We start from the raw sequence: 24,894 nt of genomic DNA, 5'->3' as shown, positions 1-24,894 counted from the left end.
ACTTTTGAAAATAGTCACTAATTTTTTATCTTGTCACTCATTTAGAAAATAATATAGTTCCCCCATCCGGAGGCTGTGTCTTGCGTCTATTTAACGGCTTCAAACTTTCGGAAAGATTTGTTATTATTATCTGTTTTTTTAATCACATATAAATTAATCGCACATTAAATAATATTAATACTCGCATTGAAAATCACGCATTAAAATCACACATAAAATGAAATATATACTTAAATAATAATATAAATCATCCAATTAAATACTTTGTCGAAATTTTTCATTCTAACATAATAATGGGAAACATAAGGTGCTTTTTTAAAGTTTATATGTCACATTAAAATGGAGAAAGAGGTGGCAAAATTTCCTCATTTCTAATTAATTTTCGGGGAGAAAAATTCTCAAAATATTTATAAGGAAAAGTAATAGTTACTAAAGTAGAAGTTATAACTTCTTTTGAAATAATTTTTTTAAACTTTCATGATGATAAAACGAGAGATTATTTATCGAAACGTATTTTTAAAATTGTAAAAGTTTTTTCTTTCAGTTTTTCCCTTAATTCTCTTTCAATTTAATTTTTTTTTCTTGTTTTCATTTTTTAACTAAGTTGAAAAAGAATAATAATGTTTAATTTTAATATTTAATTTTAATACTTAAAAATCGTAAAGAATGTAACTGACACGAAATTAAAAATATATGTCATTACAAACCAAATAAAATTCAAATGTGAAAGCATTAATCAGGTTATTAGTTTTCCATCAGTCAGTTGAAAGTTCACTCGATATTTAAAAAAAAGTCGTTCATGTATAAAATTTCAGATGAAAAAAGTTTGCCTGAGGCCCGATTTTGTTCTAGCCGGCCCCATAGAGCAATAAATAGGTCTAGCCGACCCCATAGAGTAATAAATCTTATTTATAACTCTATAGCCGGCCCTGCCAATTTTGGCTCAGGAAAATATAGCGTCTGCACAGAATAAATCCATCGAACCAAATGACATTGCTATAAAGGTGGCATACATAAATAGAATGACATCTCAGTATATTTAAGGAAACTAGTTTGTATATAATCATCAATAAATTATATAAAGCTATTTGTAAACTATCTTTTTCATTGCTTTATTCAGAAACTTAGCTTAAAAAATAAAATGTTGATTTCAGGAATTTAGAAAGAAAAATATAGAAAAAGGTACGAAAAATTATTCTACTTTTACCTAGATATCATATACATGTAAAATGCAATCATGATAAACTGCTCATTCAGGTGTGAATCGCACTCACGTGCGATTACATATGCGAATCGCATGGAATGCAAATTCACCATTACAACTTTCATAACTTACCGTACGTTTGGTAAAAAAATAGCATTTTCTTAGTTTTACTATTTTTTATGCTTTTGTTTGATTACTTGGGAACAATTGTATCTTCACACACGCGTCTGTGCCAGCCTCATGGAATGTGTATGGCCCCTAAAAGAAGTCAGTGGCACTTCTCGAGGAATTCGGAATACGTGTCGTGTGAATCAGAAGGTTTGGACTTGTTAGGAACATTCTGAAGGTTTGGACTCTCCCCCTAGGAAGTGACGTTGTGTATCTATAGTTATAAGAAAGTGACCTAGGGCTTTTGTTTATCCTTTAATCTTTCTCTCTTCGCTATTAGGTCGAGACCTCCTTCACAGAGTTCACAGTGTTGTTTCTGAAAGGGGATGAATTTTCCTTTTATTTTGACAATTATAAAGTTTAAAATAAAATATCTATTTATTTTAATTTTTGATCTTTCTTCAAGAATTTAAAATGTAGTATTTGTATTAAATTTATCAGCATTATTGTATTTATTATAAATGAATCGATTCACTTATAACTATATATTTACTAACAGTTTGTGAAAAGAGAAATACTCTTAAAATAAAAAATACCAGCAGTTTACAAATTAAATACATCTTTATTTATAACCTTTTCTAAAAATCATACTTTGAATGTTTTTTTAAATAAGTGTAATTAATTCATTCAGAAATTTCATCATTAGATTATGAAACTTTAGAAATTAGAAATATATTATCGAGAACTTTTAGATTTAACGAACTAATGGGGAGTAAGGGTTATTTAATTTGTCAAAATTTATGGCTTTCTATTCCTATTTATTTTATTATTTACAAACATTTTGTTACATTTTTGATTATTTTACCATTTTCTATTATTTTTTTAATTGTTTTATTTTATATTTGCTATTGATAAAATTCGTAGCTTTATACCACTAAAATCTTTTAGTTTTAAAGGTATAAGTACCAATATTACGTGCAATAAGTAAGCTTTGATAAATAGGTAGAATGTGTGAAATAAACTTTAAACTATTTTGAAAATATTTCGAGGTAGTTGAAATAAAAGTTGATAAAAACACGGGAATAATTGTACTAAACATATTATGGGTAAGAATACACAAAAATTTGGAACAAAAAAATTCTCGCATTTTGTTTAAAGTTGTGAAAGATTATTATACATTTTATTATAAGTTCTGCAAGACGCTAATTATTTAATCGATTTATTATATGATTTGTTGTTGTTGTTGTTAATTTACATCGCACTAGAGCTGCACAATGGGCTATTGGCGACGGTCTGGGAAACATCCCGGAGGATGATCCGAAGACATGCCATCACAATTTTGATCCTCTGCGGAGGGGATGGCACCCCCGCTTCGGTAGCCCGACCACCTGCGCGCTAAATTTATTATATGAAATAATAAATTTGTGAGAGAAAAATTATGTCTGAAATATATTCATGAAATATCTAAGTAAATGATTACGAAAAATCATAAAATATCTGGGTAAAAATTATCTTTGAAATCGGAAATCTAATTTAATCCCAGCGTTAAACGCATCCTATCAAAACGTTCGTATCGCTTTGACCAGCAAATTTTTAGGTGACAGGCATCCGATAGATGGGAGGATCAGTTTCACGCATGTACGAGCCATTATCACTACATGTGAAGAATTTGCGGGTGTCGGATTTCAGATGCAAAAAAAAAAAAACTTGATTAGAGATTTTTTTTTCTTTTTTGCTGATAGAGAGTCATTTTTATTTAATGCAATTTCTTGGAATGCGATCGTGAACCTGATTAGCAAGTTTTTAGTGAGAAGATATTTTCCGCAAATCTTGGTTCTCATTCATATGTAAAAGTCATAGGCGAAAAGAATGGCCCTTAAATATATCTCATCAGTAAATTCTCATTTGCAGCTGTTTGTATGAATGCACTGAAAACTGTCCCTTGGAAGTATTTTCATTCAGGGGTCAATTTCACTGCATACGAAACATTCAACAAGACAAATATTATATAGATCTGTGAGTCTTCTCGAATATGCATGTTTAACCAATCAATTTTTCTTTTGCATCTCCAAATTCACATCCTCCAATTCTTGGTGTGCAGTGAAAATGATTCCTGTCCTTCCCTGAAGTACTCCTCTACTCCTCTCTGTTTTACTCCTCTTTGATTTAAACTTATGTAAATCTCTACCATAATAGGCGATCGCAGCGCTCGAATACGCGATCTGAGAAACATACGTGAATGAAACATAGTTCTAAAATAAAGCAGTATGGAAATGTCAAAGGGTATTTTTATTAGTTAAAAACGAAAAATATTAAGAAGAGGAAAAATATCACTGTATATTCCAATACAGCTGAAAGGAGGATTAGAGGGAAGAGAGAAGGGCTAACGGCATGGAACCGCAACCGATCTTTTCCCCAGATGTTAATGATAAAAGCATGTGAAGTATTGCATGGTTAGATAGTTCTGTTTTGCGCCATCTGTAGCTCATTTTGATCGCCGATTGGCAATCGCGGTTAAATTAAACTTCATCACTAGCGTATTTGCCATTTACTCATAACTGTGATTACTGAAAAAAAAAGAAAAAGAAACTGGTCGTTTGTTTATGTAGAGATTTTCCGTTTCTCTTAGAGAAATTTTTTCCCTTTTTATATTATGTTATACGCTCCCTTGTTTAATTTTTAGTGTCATTTTCCTGTTGAAATAATGGCTGATACAAGTTTTGAATGGCCTTGGCAGTACAGTTTTCCTCCATTTTTTACCCTTCAACCAAATTCTGATACCAAAGCTAAACAATTTGAAGCTTGGAAGCATCTGATATTAGATTATCACAAGATTAACAAGAAATATGTATTGGATATTACCGAAGCTCAGGCATCTCCTCTGTTTTCGAATAAAACCATAAATAGAAAATTGAACTTGGAAACTATATACTTGATTCTTGATGATCTGCAAAAGCAAGGGAATGTTGAGTGGATTGATAAACAACGTCAGCGTTGCTACGTGTTTTGGCGAACTCCGGAAGAATGGGGAAAACTAATTTATGATTGGGCCGAGCGTAACGCTCTCATAAATACTGTGTGCACTTTATATGAAATTACCAGCGGTGATGACGCCGAAAATGAAGAATTCAAAGGTCTTGAATCCGGTGTACTAAAGAAAGCACTTGCTGCTCTGGCTCAAGATGGACACGCTGAATTAATCTTGGATCCTGATAATGAAGGAGTAAAATTTTTTTGAATTAAGCTACATATAAATGTTAAATGAAATGTGTATATGTGATTTCTGAATAACGTTAGATGTATGTTGACTAACTGTGATGTTAAATCAAATTTATATACAAAATGAAACTTTTGTGTTGAATTTGAAAGAGTTTTGTGTGAAACTATTGAGCTAATTCTGTCATGCAGGTCAAACTTATTATCATTCTTATATGCCTGCTCTGTATGCTTTAAAGAACTCTAGATTTTGTAAATTAAATGAAGCAGTAATTGCATTTGTTTATTTTCTTTGTAAGTATGCTGCCACCATATGATACTTCTGTGGTGAACAGGAGAGGTGCTTTTTTCATTTTAAAAGCTTTGCCAGTAGTTTCTGAAAATAATATACGATAAATAATAAAAATATGTATAATAGCTTTTTATAAAAACTGTAAATGTTGAATTATTGTCATCTTTCAGGTCCATGCTTTAATAAGATATGTATCAACATCAAATTATTTTATTAAGGAATTATTATATTGGTTTGTAATTTTTATTACATAGAGTTTAGCAACAGAAGGGTAGTTAGAGTTTACTGCATTAGGGGTCAGCTCTTGCGCCCTTTTGCAATATGATGCCAGACTTATCATAGTTTTCGGAGTTATTTTAAGATTTGGTATTGTAAAAACTGTATTATCGAGTGTATAAATGATAAAAATTAATATATATTGCAAAATTATGTTATTTTAAAATATGAAACTGAAGAAACATCACACTGTGAAAATTCTACCTTCAATCATAGAATAAGCTTCTCATACAAAAATATATTTCTGTTTCAAGTTACTTTCAGTGGTTTAAAAAATTTACCATGTTATTTTGTTAACTGGTAGACTAGGGGTGCACAACCTTTTTGAATGAAAGACCACTTGCACAACAGGTAGATTAACGAAGGGCCGCATGCATATTTAGTCATGTTAGCGGCAAATATGATGATTTTTATGTAAATATTAGTGTTCTAAGTACTTAATATTTTTATCAGTAAACTTAATAACATGTTAGCAAAAAATTAAATGCTTTTAATTATTTAAATTTATTTAAAACTAGCAAAAACTGATACTTTTTTCAAACAACTTTTTCAATTTCTCACTATAATTTATCAAATATATATAGATATACATAAATATTAGGGGCGATATAAATTCTAACCAAAAAGAAGCATACAGAATGAAAGTGCAAAAAATATAGGCATTTTTGAGTAATATAAATTTGAATTAATTATTTTAATTTAAGAAAATTTATATTGTTTAAACAAAAAACAAATTAGAAGAATTTTTTTGTTGCGTACAGAAGTTCCTGCGGACCACAAATCAGCAGTCGATGGGCCGCAGGTTGTGCACCCCTATGGTAGACCAATTTAAATATATTTTCTGCAAAGTGTAGACTTATTTTCATTCTTACGTAGGATATGCTAGCTTATTCAATTTTTCTTACAAATTCTTTTTTTTTTCAATAAATCCATGCAAACTTTTAAATAATCTTGAGGAAGGGAATGATTATTTCCAATTGCTGAAAATCTTATTAAAATGTAATTTTATTTTCATTCATCACTTATTTATGATAAATATTAAGCTGAAAATAAATATATATCTGTGAACAGAATAACGTTTCAAAACAGTGAAAAAAGGTAATTTAACTTGGAAATCAAAAATTCTAGTGAAATAGAGTATTCTAGCCCTTGTAGAGATAGCAATCTTTCCTCTTGATTATTCTTTAGATTTGTGAAATTCCCAAAAATTATGGTAAGGCAGTTTATATTTAAGTCTACTTCTGCATGTTAAAGCACATATTTCTTCATTGGCTATCTTTTAAAATTACAATATCTTTACTAATTTTACTTAGTTTTAATTATTAGTTACTCCTAGGAAACTATATAAGGTAATATTGTGATAAGGACTGGGCCGTAAATCGATGCATCACAAAATATCGATTTAATGCATATATCGGCAGGCCAATATAATGACTTTCGTTTTAGGTGATGCATCAGAAATTTGATTTCAGCTACCGAGGGTGACTCTCGTTTTAGGCGATGCATCAGAAATCTGACTTAAGCCGTCATACAAGGCAACGTTCGGTTTAACGATTTAACATGCGAGACTCCATAAGGCTGTCACTGCGGTAACGAAGACCATTTTGATTTCGTCTAATTGCGAACCTGTTGATAGCATTTAGCTACGAAGACTATGTTAGTTTCGTGATGTTGAATAACGAAAAGCGAATTGAATCAGAACTCCCGGTTTCGTGCGAAGATCGGAGTTGAAATAGAACGCTATGCGTAGTTTCTTTATGCGCCATTTTTGTCTTTGGAAGTTTACTTTTCTTGAAGATTATTTTCAGCTGGACTTACGTTATTTTGTGATCGCTGTGCACATTATTTCGTCAGGATTTAACGTTTCTTGTAAATTATTTTCGGTGAGACTTTTGCTGCTTAGCGATCGTTTCATTGTGCATTATTTCGTCACTTTTTCTTCTTTTTTTTTCTGTCGGGATTTAACGATTCTTGTCAATTATTTTTAGTAGACCTACTGTTACTTGGTGATCGTTGCGCAATCGCTGTTATCTTAAATTTTCGTTCTGAACTCAATCTATAAATGAAAAGCAAATATGAATAATGAAAGAGATTCTTTATTGTTTATTTTTAATTATTATTTTTCATTTTAAGCTGTACAATTTAAAGGGAGAATTTTGCATTTAACTTCTTTTTAAAAAGATAGTTTTTTAAAAAATTTATTTAATGCATGTAAGTATAATAATTTGATAGCATTTGACTATTTTTAAACAAATCTTCAGTCATTTTTAATAGTAAAAAAATTGGCCATTAGTTGAAACAAACTTTTTTTTTAAATGAATCAAAAGTTAAGCAATGTTTTGACGCTTTATAATAATTTAACAATAGTACTTAAAAGTTTGTTTTTTTTAATTTCTCTTAAAATTCTTTCAATACTTCTTTGTTTCATAATTTGTTTGACAATTTCATTTTTAAACAAATAAATCCTTAGTCAATTTTATTTTCAAAAAAGAAAATAATAATAAATAAATAAAAAACTTAAAATTATTTTTACATTCATTAAGTATGGAATTAGACCATTAGTTAGTGCAACTTTATTATTTTAAATAAATTAAAGAAGGTCTAACAATGCTTAAAAAGCGAGGTTTTTTTCAACAAATAATTTAAAAAATGTTTTACTAAAGTAAACATTTTTAGTTTGTTTTTTCACTTTCATTTTTTTTTTCTTTTAATTTTTAATGCCTGTATGTAAAATAGTTTGTTAGTTTTATTATTATTTTTAAACCAATAAATCTTAAATCATTTTTAATTTTAAAAAAAATTAAAATAAAGATTTGGTTTGTTTTTACTTAAGAGATTTTGTTTTATAATAGATTTATTCCTTTTATTTATTTTTGATTAATTTAAAGATTTCTGATAGATAATTTTTTAACATATGCCAAATTGCGATATATCGCGATGTCTAACAGACGATGTATCACAATATAAAATTTCTTCCATCGCCCAGTCCTAATTGTGATCAATCATTGATAGCAAGAATCAGGATTTAAGAAAATAATTATTAATAATACTTAATATTACTTTAAAACAATATTGTAAGGAAGGAAGCTTAATATTTCCTAGTAAAGTGGTTTAAATTATCACAAACTTATCTCTAAAATAAATAAAACCTTTTATTTTAAGTCAGCGCCCTCATAAATTTGTAAAGACTAGGAAGCAATTTGTCAAATATTAAAATAAGAATAAAGTAATATAAGTCAAGAACCATAACGTATTGATTATTCTGTATTACTCTTGGCGAAACAAGTACCTATTAATTACATGTTTAATACATTTTACTGAATGAGTATATTTAATCTATGTTTTTTGAACTTCAAATTATTTTGTTTACATCTAATGAAAAATTATAATTTAAATTTCTTATTACTTCCCTTCTCTTTATTTCTCTGAAAAAAATCTTCAATATCAGTGAAATCAGATTTTCAAAAAAAAAAAATAATAATTGACTTTAAGAACATATTTATAAATTATACTGTATAAAAACAGAGTTTCTATGCTACCTAGAATATCGGTGGATTTAGAAAAATGTAATAAAAATTGGGGAATTTTTCATTTTTGAGCCAAATCTGGAAAAATCAGTTAGTCTAGTTTGATTTGGGGAATGCTGAGCTTGTGATTTTTGCACCAACGTTTTTCACGGAACGCACTTTTCAAAGAACACATTGTGCAGGATTTTCTTTTCTTTTTTTTCTTTCCATTTGGCATTAATTAAACAAATATATCAATGGCAGAAATGTTTTTTTTTTTTTAATGTACCCAGTAAAGACAGAATTTTATTCTTCCATTTGAGTAGCAGCAACCCTATAAAAAATATGTATGATTTATATCATGCTTTTTTTAAAAAAAGTTTGTGATTTATATTATGCCAACCCTTACAAGAATAACGAATTTGTTCTTACTATTTAAATATGCTGCTATATAGGTCCTGTCAGACAATGTTCTTGTCCTCTATAATTAAATTTCTGATTTTCGAAACTTTTAAAATTGTTTCTAACATTAACATAAGAAAAACAAGCATACTTTTTGTGTTGCATAATTCTGTTTATATGGTAAAATAGCTGCAAAATAAATATAGAAAACTTTACTTTTAGACCAACAGTGAATATCTTACTAATATGTTATTAAGATGCATACAATTATTTTATTATTTCTTCTTTATTATGTATCTCAAGAATTTTTTTTTTTTTTTAACTTGTTACTTTATTTATTAAATGCAAGTCCTTAAAGTGTCAAATTGTTTTGTGCTTCAAGTGCTATTCTTAAATGATTATATTGTATAGAAATGCCTGCTTTTGATCAATTTATGTTCAGTTATGAATTTCTTATAACTTACTATTATGTTATCTTTTATATTTACTAAATCATTGGGTACCAAATATAATTTGATGATAGTATAGATTTTCTAATGCAGTTTTGAACTTAGATTTATTTGGTTTTAACACTAGAAAGACGAATTGGGCTATTTTAGCCTCTCTCATTTTTTGTTGCTCTGTAATTTGAAAAATAACTTATTGAAAGTATTGAGTATTTCTAGCTTTTCATTATTTGATTTATTTTAAGTGCTTATTTCATCATTTATCTGTTAGCGATATATATATATATACATATATATAATTAGCCCTATTAGATTCTGTATTTATATATGTAGAACCTTATACCAAGAATGAGGAAAAGGGCAAAAATGGCCTCTTAAGTATTTTGGTAGGTATTCCATAACCCTTGTTAATTTTGGGTATAAGGTACCCTTTAGTGTATCAAAGACTGCAGTTTTGTTAAAAAATAAAAAATAAAAAAAAAAGTATATTTCAACACACCTATAATTATTATTTATAGAGATAAGGAGATTAAATTATCTGAGAAACTAATGTCTACATATAATTGAAAAGCCAGTGTCCTGTTGAATCAAATATTTCTATCAACCCTACTAAATAAAATACATTATATAGCAATGTTCAATCTTTCTAGTGTTACTGCTAAATATACATTACAGAATAATTTTTTTATTATTCTAGTCATAGATACATATAACATTGTTATTGGTATATAAGGTGTTAAAAGAAAATTTATTTTAATGATATATCTATGTTATAAGAGCTGTCAATAGAGCTTAGTATCAAATTTTGCAAGATCATAGTTCTGGCCTGGTGACTTCGCAGTATTATAGTGTTATTGTAGATTGTTACAGTGACTATTATTTATTATATTATTATAGTCTGTGAGTTAATATATTTGCATTGTTATTATATATAATGAAACTGTAGGTAGATATGTGTTGCTGTCTCTTTAATTGATATTTAATATATATTTCAGGAAATACTTATTTACATATAATTCATGTCAATTGTCACATTAACGAATAATTAATGTCTTATAAACATTGCTTCAAAAACGACTTGGTAACTAAATCAACAAATTGTGATTTATAGTTTCGTCAATGTCTTGTGTTATTTTTTCAAACTCGATAGTACAGAAGATATTTTAATTGCAGAATTTTAGATAATGCTGTTTATTGCTTAAGGATGTCCTTTATGCCGCATTACTACTTCTTGTATACCTTATTTTTCATATTAAACTTATTCATTTAGCCTGATTTGTGAAAAAATATTATATAATGATGTCTAGAATAATATAATACTAATGTAAGTTAAACAATATTTAGTGCTATGACAAGGCTAACAACTAGTAAATTATAGTTATTTCAATTTTTTTTAATTCATTAATTGTTCAATTAGTGCAAGATTTCTTTTTTTTTAAATTAAATTAAAATTTGCTCATTTTATAGACGCGTATGAATTAATAAAAAATACCTAAATCAAAATTACGTAATTCTCAGTTTAAAAGAATATTTGAGGCATACATTTTTTAGAATGGTGTTTCCTCCCTTCAGTTGGTTGATAAAATAAGTACTGAGCATGCTTGGAGACTAAACACGGGGTACCACGTTCAGAAGACCACCCAACAGAAACACCTGCTCCAACACCCCTGAAAAACTGAGAAGTTCAAAAGTACTGGGTTGGGCAAGTAGGCCTTGGCTCTCCATGGGCTGTCACATAACTGAGTTTAGTTTTAGTTAGGAGATAAAAATTATGCAAGTCTAATTCTGTAAATTATTTTGAAACTAATGGCGTCATTTTGAATTCTATGAAACCTGTTTCCTTTCTGATACATATTCTTATCTTTGTATAAAAATATCTTAATGTGCTTTCAATTATATTTTTTTAAACTTAGGATTGATAGTTATATATTTCATTTATGTTGCTTATTGAAACAATTATGCTCAATTAATTTGCCAAATTTATGAAAAAGAAAAAAATCTAATCAAATTAAGTGCCAAACAAATTTGCCAATTGGTTGCTGACTTATATTACTTGCATGAGTTACAGGATTGAGTGAAAAAATTTCACGAAGAGGCCCATTAAAAAGAAAAAACGAAATTAGAATTATATAAGTAATAACAATTAGTTATATATATTCATTCTTTCTTCAAATTTCATTTTCTTTTTAGGAATTTGAAAAAATTCACATCTCAGCTCATCTAATTTACCAACTTGGATTTACTTTTTATCAGAAATTTCTCTTTAATTTACCTTTTCCCAACTTTGATTCTACAGATACTTTGTTAGAATCTGCCTGATGATAAATATTATGCTACTTAAATGGATCAAATTTCTGCAGTATCATATTTAGTCAATAGCTTTTATGTGCATAATATTAACATTTGAGTAATAACAATAAGGTAATTCTGTTGTAAAAAATATGTATTTTCCCTTTATTTATAAATTTGTTTATTTAATACGTCATTATACGTTTATTTAATACGTCATTATTGTATTGCGTTACTCCCACTGGTTCTCACCAAATAAAAGTTTTTACTTAGATTTTTTTTTTCAACTAAGCAATTACAGTTCCCATGCAAATGTAATGCAGAAACTGGGTGCTTGACTTATGGAATGGAGAAATTTAAATTTCTTAAGATTTGCAGGAATTAACTAATTGAATCGGTATAGTTAAATAAACTGTCTTTTGGCAGCTGTTCAATATAAGCTTTTTTATGTTCCTGGTTTGTTACTCTGTAAGATAAATTATCCTGAAAACAAGTTAATTTGATGTGGTAAAGTCCTGTAAATTAGTTAAGTTTTTTTCTGAGTGTTTAAATAATGATAACAAAACTTCATATTGCTGTATAATTTTTATTGTACTGTTTTTGATTGCAGCATCTTTCAAACGTCATTATATAAATTACATACTATTTTAAAAAATGCAATATTCTATCATTATAATTAATGAGATTTGAACATAATGATTTTATTTCTTATTGTAGAATAAGTTTTTAACCAGTATTTTTCCAAGACTATTCACCTTGTCTAAAATCTAATTTATGCATAACGCATGTTTACTTTCCTTTTGTTTTCAACTTGCTTCTGTTTCAAGATATCAATATATGTATTATTCTCATTGTGGCTGTGGTAATTAAATAGGAGCTTTTTAAGAATATTGTACTGTCTACTATCTATTTGCTTACCAACAGAAAACTGTTGTAATTTTATTAATTTGGAGAAGATATCTTGATGTATTTCTCATTACTAATAATTAAGAATCGTAAAAAAGATAATATTAGACTTGAAACACAAGTAAGTTTAAACTGCGTTTTATCAATAATTGCAGAAATTTTGTAACATGAGATTGTAATGGCTGTTAAAAAATAAATGTGCTATAAAAAAAAATCGACGTAAGCGACAATAAATTTTGAGATTACTATATTTGGCATCTTAAACGTAAATTTCATTTAAGAAATTTTCGAATTTCTTTCCAACAGCTTTCTGTTTTGTAATTGAATGTTTTTCTAATTTTATGTATTTCTTGAGATTGCTTAGCTGTGATGATTTAACTTTTCTATGACAGTTTCAAATTGCTTAATTATTCTGTCCTAATAGTGATATTGTTGTGTTACTTGTGACAGTTACAGTTGATTATAATTTTTTAAATTGATAAACTTGTGAATTTTAAAATTATTTTTGCGTGCTTTTGAAAAAGATTGCTATTTTTTATATTTTTTTTCTTTGAAAATAAATGGATTTTTAAATTCATGTTCTCTCTATTTCTTAAATGAAAAGGGCATTTAATACTAGTCGTAGTCATAATCGCAAATGAGCAATAAGGTAATGATTGCTGAATATTACCAGAATCTTAAAACTTAGCTTTGATTTGTTTTCCTCCGAAATTGTTTGAGTTAAAAGTTTTTATTCAAAAATTTTAAGTTTTTAAAGTAAATTTTTTACTGCACATCTTGGATATTATGTGTTGAGGGATTGTACATGTGGAATTACAACAGTCTGCAGCACTCTATTAGTATTTCTCAAGATGTTTCGCAAAGAAAGTCTGAATATTATACTACCAAAACTATTTATTTATAAATAAATTACATTTTGTATTAATACAAAAACACTAACACCTACATATATAATGTATCGTAGGTAAAAATTGTGCATGCACTTCTCCAACCATTTAAAAGTTTCATATCTAAACTGAAAATTTTCCAAATTAAGGACATTTTACTTTAGCTTCAAAGAACTGCGTGATCTGCTCAGGGCTAAAGAGAAAATAGAAGGGCTAGTTCACTCCTTTAAAGAATCTCTCGCCGCTCCAAACCTCCGATTTTTACCTGTGACGTCACGGCGGCGCAAAGCCTGAATTTTTACTTCTAGAACGGGGCGGGCGTTCTGTCTAACTAGCTCTAGCTAATATTGGAACATTCCTTTTTGTGACATTCCAAAACATTCGTTTTCTATAATGATTTTCCTCAGTTTTTTGCTGTGAATTACAAAAATTTAAAATTATTAACGAAATGCCAGTTTGTGCGTTTGCAACTAGCAAAAATTCTGATAGAAATACAAAAAGAAAAAATATAATTTCTCATGTGTTCTCTAAAGTAAATGAACAACTATGTAATTAATGGTTTCAACCTTGCAAACAAAATGACCCAGTTAATACAAAATATGGAGTAAGCATTTCTTGAAAGAAGATATGAGAAATCGTTTGCTTGGGTTGCCGATTAGAATGATTTTAAAATATACTACTATACCGAGAATAAATTTTTTTCTTTACAAACAATTTCTTCTCGACAAGAAAGATTGAATAAACGCAAAGTGTTGATTCGTGGTTTGTTTCAGAACTTTTATAAGAATTCATCTAAATTGAAACTACCCCCTGTTACTTTAAAAAGAAAGACAGGCAAAAAAATGAATGAAGTCAAGGAAAATGAGAGCTTAAAGGAAAAGTATAAATAATGAACAGTTAAAATTCTCCTAATTTCATTACATAGTTTTTAATGTAGTTATTCTACATATTTATGATTTTTTTAGTGATATTCTTTTAAATTTTAACATCTATAAGCAATTGTAAAATTTATAATACCATTATGAACCTAAATTAATTTTCTGTTTCAGTAATTAGCAAAGTTTGTTGTTTCCTAACGATTAAGTATAAACAAATTCTCATTTACAGCATATTTTAAAATCAGGATTCTAAATTTAATTCAACTTTACAAATTATAGTTATCGAACAATATGTAGCTAAAAAAAAGTGTCGATATATGTTTTAATTTTTTTTTTAATAATAAAAATTAAAACTGCGAAGTTTAAAGTAAAGTATTTATAGCGTTATTTACGACAAGTAGTAAAATATTTTATTACTTTAAAATGGTATTTAATTTAATATGGCCAAGAAAAAAAATTTTAAACTGTGTTTTTGAACGGAAATAATGTGTTAATTGTATAAAGTTTGAAAGCTAATATCAAGAAAAAGTCGAACTTATTTTTACAGAGAGAATGATGCGAAGTTTTCATATATCTTTGCTTGCGATCTCCGAGATCTGTGTGCGGCGTGACGTCATGAGGAGGGAAATCGTAGCTTCAGCTCTATGAACTAGCCCTTCTTTTTTCTCTTTAACCCTGGATCTACACAATGGGGAAAAAGTTTAGTGATTGAAAGGGTATCTCAAATAAAACGAGTTGTAAATGCCGCGATGAGCAGGGGCAGACCAATGCATAAACTGCAAGTAAAAAATTGAGGCAGATATTGTGTCAAAATGGTATGGAGCGCTACGAACAAACATAATTTTCTTACAAATTGGATAGTCTTGCAATGTTTGTTTTCGTATACGAAGCATATGTCGGTGAGGAGAAAATAAATTTACCACTGATTTAAAAGTTTTCTGATGGAAAGGAAACCCTGGAACCACGTTTGTTTCGATTATGTCGACCTGCAGGGTTAGACAGGCGTTTCAATATCACCAACGGATATTTGTGAAATTTGGAATTATCAATGACAGACCATTCAGGAGATTTAGGTAAGTGCAAGATCTGTCGCAATTGCACTCATTCCTCATCTGTACTTGAATCAATTTCAAAAGAGGCTTTCATAGATCCATTTTATTAGTTTTTATTGACGATGTTAAAAGTGTATGTTAATTTGAGGTATTGTATTTTATTTTACCATTCATCGAATTTTTTCATGCGCACCATTTGTACGTAACAGTTCCATTATACTATGATGTTATGTATTCTTCATTTTTTATTTCTCTATTTAGAAAGTACTTTGATACGCTTATTACCGTCAGCCTACGAAGGCGGAGTCTATCAACCTAATAATATATCTTCTGCAAACCCTTTGGAAATTAGTGAAAGTTTCATGCAAGAAAAACTGTCATGCGATGGACATACAACGGTGTCTTCAGAAACAGGAAGGAATGTGTTTATGGTGTTCTTTGGTAAGGAATGTTTATTTCATTTAGTGTAATTTTTAAATATTCATATTGGGTTTTTGCTTTCTTTATAAATACGTTTTTTCCTTCCACTAGGCCTGTTTGTAACAGAAGAACTCGTAAATACGAGAAGACCGTCTTGCCCCCCTTCTTATTTCAACGTAGATATACCGTCAGAGCATGATTTTAAAGTTACTGGATTGAATCAAATGCCTTTTATTCGTTCCAGATACGACAAAAAGAGTGGGAAATCTCCAAATAATCGACTAAAACAAGTAAGATCTGGAGAAATTTGATATTTGTGCCGTTATTTTTGAAAATGGAATACATCCATTTTTTATTTTTACATTCTTAAGGGTTAGTGATTGAATGAATTTAAAAAGATAAATATTGCTAAAGATTAATTAATTTGGGTGAACATTTTAACATCGAACTGCAACAATAATTATTAAAATCGTAAAAAAAAGAATTCAATAAACTACTTACATCACAGTAAAAATAAAATTCTTTTAAGATGTTTCGGGATGTTTGAAATAGTTTAACTCCAAAAATAACGGCTCATATACTAATACCTAACGTTTTAATGTCATTATGGTAAAGTATTAAGTTCTAATTTGATTTTAGTAGCATATTATAATGTTGAAAAAGGTAAGCAAATCAATCATGGGCGTACTCAAATGTAAATCAATCTCAACAATGTCGAGTTTGATTTTAATGGGAGGACCCAAAAGATCAATAATCGCTTCTGGGTTTGATTAATAAAGTAAAACATATGTAAGAAAAGGCAACTCTTCTCTGCCTCCCAGACATAAAATGTCCAAATTGATAAATATTTTAGTAAAAATTTTGCTAACATGTATCTATGCCTGAAATATCTTTGTACCATATGTCAGTACAGAAATATAATTTTATTCATATTTATAAAAAATGTAGATTTCCTACATTTATGATAAATGTAGGAAATTCTCATGGGTTATAATGTACGATGATATCTGCAATCATTGCAGAGGTATGGTTAAATGTTGGGTATGTGCAGATGGTTGATAATTTAATCAAAATGTTTGTATAACGTTTAATATTAATTTACTTGTGCAAAATTACATCTAAATGAATGTGATGGTGAAAAGCAATATTTATCTTTTAACTTGTGTCTGCTTAAGTGAAAATTCTGTTTAAGTGAAAAAGTAAACAATATCTGTTTATGCACAAATACAAAAATTGTGAGTGTCGCCACTAAATAGAGTTTTTGAATTGATTAAAATAAATTCCGAAAGGACGTTTATTAATGTAATAGGTATATTTTTGTTATCGTAATTAACTTGTTTAGAATTTGTGATATCATATTTGCTAGAGAGAAAGATAATTGAAAAACATTTTTCATGTATATCTAATATCTAGTGTATCAAAAGTCAAATTTTTAAAAAAGATAAATTTTTAATGGATTGGAACATTACAAAATCAAAGCGAAACATTGACAGTGAACTTAATAGAATTCCTGTAATCTATCTTTTAGTGTTTTTTTTAAATTTTTTTTATCTAAATATGTCTTATAATTGCACAGCTTGGGATTATATAATGTTTTATATTATGGATTACCAAATTTGCAATGATCTTCTGAAACTGTTTAAGATATGGAGGTTACAGATAATATGAATGGGTTTTGATACTTCGAAATGATTGAAATACAGGGATCACAATTTCTGCTAAAGTGAAAAACAAAATTCGTATTGTTCCTACCAATTAAAGTCTCATCAGTGTTTAAAGTAAATAATGAAATATAGGTCTTACTGGGATTTTGCTAGAAATAAAAGTAAAGGAGGAGGGGGGGGGGGGGAAATATTTAAGATTTTTTTCTCCTAAATATTTTTTTATTTCAATATTCGTTTCCACCTTTCTACACCCGAGCTGTTTAAATATGGCTTTCAAAAACATTTTGAAAAATAATTAATAGAAATTTAAATTAAAAGAAGCGTCAACTTTTTTTTTTAACTGAGTACATCATTTAATGACATTATTTCGAAACATTTTCTTGCCTTTAATAGTTGAAGTCGAAATGTTTTCTTGAATTTAGAGAAGCATTTATGTTTTTGCAGTTAAATGGAGCTACTGCTTGGATAGATGGAAGTGCTATTTATGGAACAACAAAATCCGAAGCTGATGCTTTACGATCTTTTCAAAATGGATGTTTGAAAACTATGGACAAGGAAGGATTATATCCGGTTTTAAATGAAGAATTTTTGTCTTATTTGTCACCTTCTCGAAATATTTCTGACAGTAAAATTAAAAAAGAAAAATTTCGTGAGTATCTGAACTCTTTCCTTTATTTTTAATCCGACAAATCAACAAATTAAGTTTTCAGAAAAACTAAGGTAATCATTATTATCAAATCTCCTCTTTCAATATCCTTTTTTATTTCTCATTGATTATGATTACGGGACAATTAATTCTTAATCTAGCCTGAGTTTTATAATTATTTTAATAACGGCAGGCACTGAAGTTTCGTTCTCTGCTTTAGAAGATACCGGAAGTGTACCGGTGAGCACCTGTGAATTAAAGTTTACGGAAGCGAGTAACATTACTCACGCCACACTGCCACGAATACTTTTTTTTTCGTAGAGTGGGCCACATCACAACACACAAAGAAACATCCATGCCTTGAGCTGGATTCGAAGCCGCAGCCATTGGCTTCACAGTCAGGTACGCTAACCACTCGCCACCTGGCCGGCCCTGAATTTGATTATGGATGAACTAAAAACTGTTCAAAGTTTTTTTTATGAATAAATAATGTATAGCACCAACAATCTTAACAGTATATTATCTTGTTTTCAGATCGATCGTTGAAACCATTTTGTAGTAAAGATTATCTTTAGTTCTAAATCATTTTATTCCTTAAAATACCTGTTCCTTTACGAACTTAAAATGTAGAGAAGGGAGGAAATATTAAGTACGTATTTTATCATATTTGTTTAATAAACTCTAAATAAACTGACGGTGGATATTTACAGTACTCGGCAGTACCTTTAAAAATGCAATGCCCTTATCAGAATAGGAAATATGTAGCGGACCTTACTGTACAATTTTCACGGATTTTTTTTCTTGTATAATCATAAGAATGCAATTCTGATATCAGAATTTTTCGAAATATACTGCCTTTCAATTACGAATTGAGCTTTCAGAGAGATTGTTGTCAGTGAAGACGGTGGCTCATAATATGATTGTTCCAGGTCGTAGTTCAACATTAAAAAAAATATCTGTTTTTAAATTTTAGGAAACTATCCTGTGTAATTTACATAAAGAGAATTTTTTTTCTTTTTTTGGTTATCTAAATTAGTTTCTGTTAGTTTAAACAGCAATGAAAATAAATTTTAAAAATATAAAAGCAATCAGATTTACAGTATTTAATTAACGATCTGAAATAATTGCATAATTTTATTGCTTTCAACTTTCGAAATTTTTTTTTAAAGTTCTAAGAGTTACCACGCGCTCTTTCCCCTAATCTATTAAAAACCTTTTCAATTTTTTTGAAGTGCATAGTACTATCAAATGATGTTCTATCTTCAAAAGTTTTCAAAACCCTGAAAAAATCAAAATCAAAAATTTTACATAATATCCAAAATGTCGAAGGACGAGGTCGTCGTAGAGCTAGAGGCAGCATATCTGCTGCAAGCCTCGATTCATGTTCTCATTTTTGTCTGTTCGTTTATGTTTATATACAGGGTGTTTATAAAGTCCCGGACCCATTTTGATATTTAATAACTCATAAAATAATAAAGATAGATTAAAATTAATAACATAAATGGTCAGATAGACTCAAAAAGTTTTATGACCCTTGTCAATGAACTTCCACGTGTGCCCCCTTCGCCGCACGAAGAATATCAAGTCGATAGTCAATTTCACGCAGGTAGCGGCAAGCATGTCGGCATCCACAGAGGCTATTGGGGTTTTCTGAAGTGCATAATGTTCTCCGACGAAGCATCCTTTCATGCTTCTGGCATTGTTAATCTCCACAATGTGCGCATATGGGGATCTGAAAACCCGCGCGAATACCGTGAGACACAAAGGGATTCCCCAAAGGTTAATGTGTGGTGTGAACTAATGCACGACCGAGTCATTGGGCCTTTCTTTTTTACAGAAAAGACGGTCTCGTCAGTCCTATACTTAGACATGTTGGAAAGCTTCGTATTCCCACAACTAGAAGAGCTTCAGCCACATATCTTTTTGCAACAAGATTGTGCACCACCTCATTGGGGTATCATCGTTCGTAGTTCTTTGAATGACCATTTTCCAGGAAGACGGATTGGGCGAGGAAGTCCAATTCCTTGGCCACCCAGATCACCTGATGTAACACCGATGGACTTTTTTCTTTGGGGATTTATAAAGGACAATGTTTACAGGAGGATCGTGTCGAACATTGATGACCTAAAAGCCAGATTTACAACTGCAATAGCCTCTGTGGATGCCGACATGCTAGCCGCTACCTGGCGTGAAATTGACTATCGACTTGATATTCTCCGTGTGACGAAGGGGGCACACGTGGAATTTCATTGACAAGGGTCATGAAACTTTTTGAGTCTATCTAACCATTTATGTTATTAATTTTAATCTATCTTTATTATTTTATGAGTTATTAAGCATCAAAATTGGTTCGGGACTTTATAAACACCCTGTATTTCTCCAAATAGAGTAATTTTGATTTTTTTTTATAGGGGTTGGCAATCATTTTGCGCATGAAAGTCCCTTCGTTTTAGTCATGAATATAGTGTTTTTTCGTTTGCATAATATTTTGGCTTCTACAATGTGTGAAAAATTTCAAGATTGGAATGATGAAAGATGTTTTAATGAAGCTAGGAAAAGGGTGGTTGCGATTATGCAGGTAAAGTTATATTTTTATTTATTGACTAGGCTGAATGCCCGTTCTTCATCCAGGAGGGGGGGGGAGTACTGAACAACACTAAGAAATCTTTCGAGGCACAATAAAAAAAAATTCTTTTCACAGTTTCTGTATTAAAACTGTATAGCATTGATGACAGGTTCCAAATAAACTAATATTGTCACTTTATTGGTATCTTTGGAACCTATTGAAACAGAGTACCAAATCATTATACCAGTAGTACATAATACCGACACTAATTAAGCATCATTGGCGTCAATAATAGTACAGAGATTTTTTTCGTTTCTCCTAAACGAATCAGAACAATTCCTCCATTCATTTTGCTTTTTAATGCAGCGCATTTTTTTTTTTAATTGGAACCTATTGTCAAAATTTATTAAGCATGAGAGGTTTTCGTGGTTTTCCGCTTCATGTAACGCGAATGCGGGTTAGTTCCATCGCAAAATCCTCCACGAAAGCAAATTTCTCCCAATACTCGATCCAGGATTTCCCTTATCTTCCGGATCGGGTTCAAAATTACAAGGCTATGGAGTTGAACGTTAGTAGTTCGAAACCCAAAAATTGGGTCGACTATTAAACGACGGTTATAAAATAAAAAATTAGTAACTATTAAAAAAAACTTATTAAGCTTCACTGGCGTCACTAATAGTAAGACGATTTTTTACGGTCCCCCTAAACTAATGAGTTCATTTTCTCTATTAACTTTAATTATAGAATGACAAATTATTACGTTTGTTCTAAACAAACTAGTACTATTTATCCACTAATTTTGGTATTCAGAACGTAACTTATTTATTTTCATTTCAAAATCCACTGATTTTAAATTATTTAGTTTCATAGAGTCACCTTTTAAAAGCATAACTATAAACACGCGTTTGATATTACTTAGGAAATACAAATTTGGTGACGTAGTCTGTTTATGTCTCCACGTTCACGTTAATTATTTAGTTCATCTGACACATCTGATAAGAAATAATTAGATATTAAACAACGTACAAGAACTCTTTTTTTTATTAGCGAGAGCTATAAGCTAGAAAACAACAGTGATCATTAGAATATTCGAAGGAAAAAAAAAACAGGATCGTCTGCAATTCAATTTTTATGAATGCCGAGTTCAAAGCCAATAAGAAAATTTTATTTTTCAAACGTTTCTCAAGAATGATCTTACTGAAATTTTTGAATGATTTTCAATATCGGATCGGAGGTTAAAGTTACTCCTTTTGACCACTGTCTAACTTTCAGGACGTTGGCACAAACGGTTTTGGAGTTCTAAGATAGACAGATACACATATAAACGCTTCATTTTATTATTATAGATTATTTTATTGAATCTTCGTTAGATTAAAATGTTTTTTTTCACCAAATATTTCTATGAAACTGCTTGTACTGATATAATACATCTCTGGACTTAAAAACTTTTTCGAAAAAATTATCGCCAATCAATATATATTGTTTTAACACTAATACCAATCATAATGGGTTACCTCCAAGGGACGTAGTGTGGGTATCTGGATCCTGATTGGTTGTTGAAGCGTGGCATTTGTTTTCGTTAGCAACCCTTATGAAAAAATCGAGGTATAAATGAGGTATAAACGAGGTATATTTTAAAGGTATAAAGGAGGTTGTTGTTTAAATACGTCGTAAAGGTTGAAAAGGGTGCAAATGAATACCTCAAATATACCTTAAATATACCTCCAGAGGTATATATATTTCAGCCTGAAGTATATTTTTTTACACTTGTGGAAGTATTTATTCAACAACCTAAGGTGTGTCATTTTACACTTCAGGTTATTATAAATCAACCTCAGGTGTATTTTGTTCGACTTCAGGTAATTATTTTTCAACCTCAGGTATCTAATTTTATGCTTGTAGAGGTAGATATTTTTCAACCTATGGTGTGTCATTTTACACTTCAGCTTATTATAAATCTACCTCAGGTGTATTTTGTTCGACATCAGGTAATTGTTTTTCAACCTCAGGTATATAATTTTATGCTTGTAGAGGTATATATTTATCAACCTGTGGTGTGTCGTTTTACACTTCTGGTTGTTATAAATCAACCTCAAATGTATTTTGTTCTACCTCAGGTAATTATTCTTCAACCTCAGGTATATAATTTTATTCTTGTAGAGGTATATATTTTTCAACCTAAGGAGGGCCATTTTACACTTCTGGTTGTTATAAATCAACCTGAAGTGTATTTTCAACAATTGGAAAGGTTATTTTTAATTAGCGCCATGTGTTCCATGTTCTACCTTAAGTTATTATTTCGTAACCTCAAGCATATATTTTTGTATTTTTAGAAGCATTAATTTATCAACCAAAGATGTTTTTTTTAGCACTTACGAAGGTGAGGTGTTATACGGACCACCTAGTTTATTAATTTTTAGACTCACTATATAAAAAATATAATATATATATAAAGATATTATATATATTATATGAAGAATAATGTACATTACATTTTTTTCACTAGTAGAGATCATTTATCAACCTGAAATTTTTAATATTAAACCTTCGGCAGTAATTGCTTCTTTTTTTAAGCTATAAAAGAAAGTTTCAAATGCATAATTCTTCTATAATTTTAATAGATTGATTTAAATCGTCTTAAAATAACACTTATCCAAATTCTACAGTTAGTAAAAATTATTTATGGGACTCATACTCGTATTTTTAGAAGATAGTTGTCTAAGGTGCTTGAATTTTTAAAGCTATAAAACTACAAATTTAAATAATTAGTCAGCTGAAATTCAAAGTTCTTTTATTTAAAACTAAAATTTCACTTTTTTTACAAACCAACAAAATTATTTTAAATACTGTTTCCGTCTACATGTTGAAACTTGTAATTATTGGAACCTAAAAGGAAAAAAAATATAAATTAGTAAGAAAGTCATATTTACAATAATAGTGGCAGGATGAAATTAATTTTCCTTTTCAGATAAATATCTTCTGCCATTTCTATTCAATCCTCGGAGCTAAAAAGCATGACATGTATCACAGCCACAAAATAAAATACACTGAAGACAGTATTACCATTAACAACATTTACCAAAATTCAAATATACAGGGTGTTTATAAAGTCTCGGATCCATTTTGATGTTTAATAACTCATAAAATAATAAAGATAGATCAAAATTAATAACATAATGGTTAGATAGACTCAAAAACTTTCATGAACCTTGTCAATGAACTTCCACGTGTGCCCCCTTCGTCGCACGGAGAATATCAAGTCGATAGTCAATATCACGCCAGGTAGCGGCAAGCATGTCGACATCCACAGAGGCTATTGCGGTTGTAATTCTGGCTTTTAGGCCATCAATGTTCGACACGATCCTCCTGTAAACATTGTCCTTTATAAATCCCCAAAGAAAAAAGTCCAGCCGCTTTATATCAGGTGATCTGGGTGGCCAAGGAATTGGACCTCCTCGCCCAATCCATCTTCCTGTAAAATGGTCATTCAAAGAACTACGAACGATGATACCCCAATGAGGTGGTGCACCATCTTGTTGCAAAAAGACATGTGGCTGAAGCTCTTCTAGTTGTGGAAATACGAAGTTTTCCAACATGTCTAAGTATACGACTGATGAGATTGTCTTTTCTGTAAAAAAGAAAGCTACCTCTCGTGAAATTGACTATCGACTTGATATTCTCCGTGCGACGAAGGGGTCACACATGGAAGTTCATTGACAAGGGTCATGAAACTTTTTGAGTCTATCTAACCATTAATGTTATTAATTTTAATCTATCTTTATTATTTTATGAGTTATTAAACATCAAAATGGGTCCGGTACTTTATAAACACCCTGTATAATTCCAATCTTATTATGCAATTTTAACACTTTTTATTTTTCTATACATCTGTAACATTATGGTACATGTAAGTTTAATAATTAGTTTTCCTTCCCTTTCTTTTTTAAATATCTTTAAACTCAATAAACCTAGTCTATATTTTTCAATTTTTGGTTAGACTTCATGAAACTAGCAGCTTTTTTTTAAATTTTTGACGCTGATTCTGAAAAGAACTTATGTTATTGTCAATCACATCAGAGTTTCTTAGAAAATAGTTATTTTAATAATTTTTAATCAATGTAATCAAGAATCTACAA

At 29.6% G+C, this 24,894-nt stretch overlaps 2 protein-coding genes across 3 annotated transcripts in view; both read left to right on the top strand.

Annotated features, from left to right (window-relative positions):
• LOC107445505 (dual oxidase 2) overlaps positions 1 to 24,894 on the top strand; it is a 161,058-nt gene that overhangs the window by 82,417 nt on the left and 53,747 nt on the right. For both annotated transcript variants that reach the window (XM_087168640.1, XM_087168639.1), the window contains 4 exons: positions 15,724 to 15,903; positions 15,994 to 16,172; positions 17,991 to 18,195; positions 20,604 to 20,770. In XM_087168640.1, the coding sequence (XP_087024766.1) occupies positions 15,825 to 15,903; positions 15,994 to 16,172; positions 17,991 to 18,195; positions 20,604 to 20,770 (630 nt within the window). In that variant the 5' untranslated portion in view covers positions 15,724 to 15,824. The remainder of the gene's footprint in view (positions 1 to 15,723; positions 15,904 to 15,993; positions 16,173 to 17,990; positions 18,196 to 20,603; positions 20,771 to 24,894) is intronic.
• Positions 3,755 to 13,222, top strand: Vps25 (vacuolar protein sorting 25). The gene has a single exon (XM_071183539.2). It carries the CDS (start codon positions 4,017 to 4,019, stop codon positions 4,548 to 4,550), a length of 534 nt encoding a protein of 177 aa, XP_071039640.1. The 5' UTR covers positions 3,755 to 4,016; the 3' UTR covers positions 4,551 to 13,222.

The sequence above is a fragment of the Parasteatoda tepidariorum genome, chromosome 7, assembly GCF_982258835.1.
Source record: "Parasteatoda tepidariorum strain Cologne lab strain chromosome 7, Ptep-v5.0, whole genome shotgun sequence".
In the NCBI taxonomy this organism is placed as follows: Eukaryota; Metazoa; Arthropoda; class Arachnida; order Araneae; family Theridiidae; genus Parasteatoda; species Parasteatoda tepidariorum.
This window is presented reverse-complemented; position numbering and strand designations above follow the sequence as displayed.

Coding starts and splice junctions, on each gene's coding strand:
- Vps25 (XM_071183539.2), top strand. CDS start 4,017: ATGGCTGATACAAGTTTTGAATGGCCTTGGCAGTACAGTTTTCCTCCA.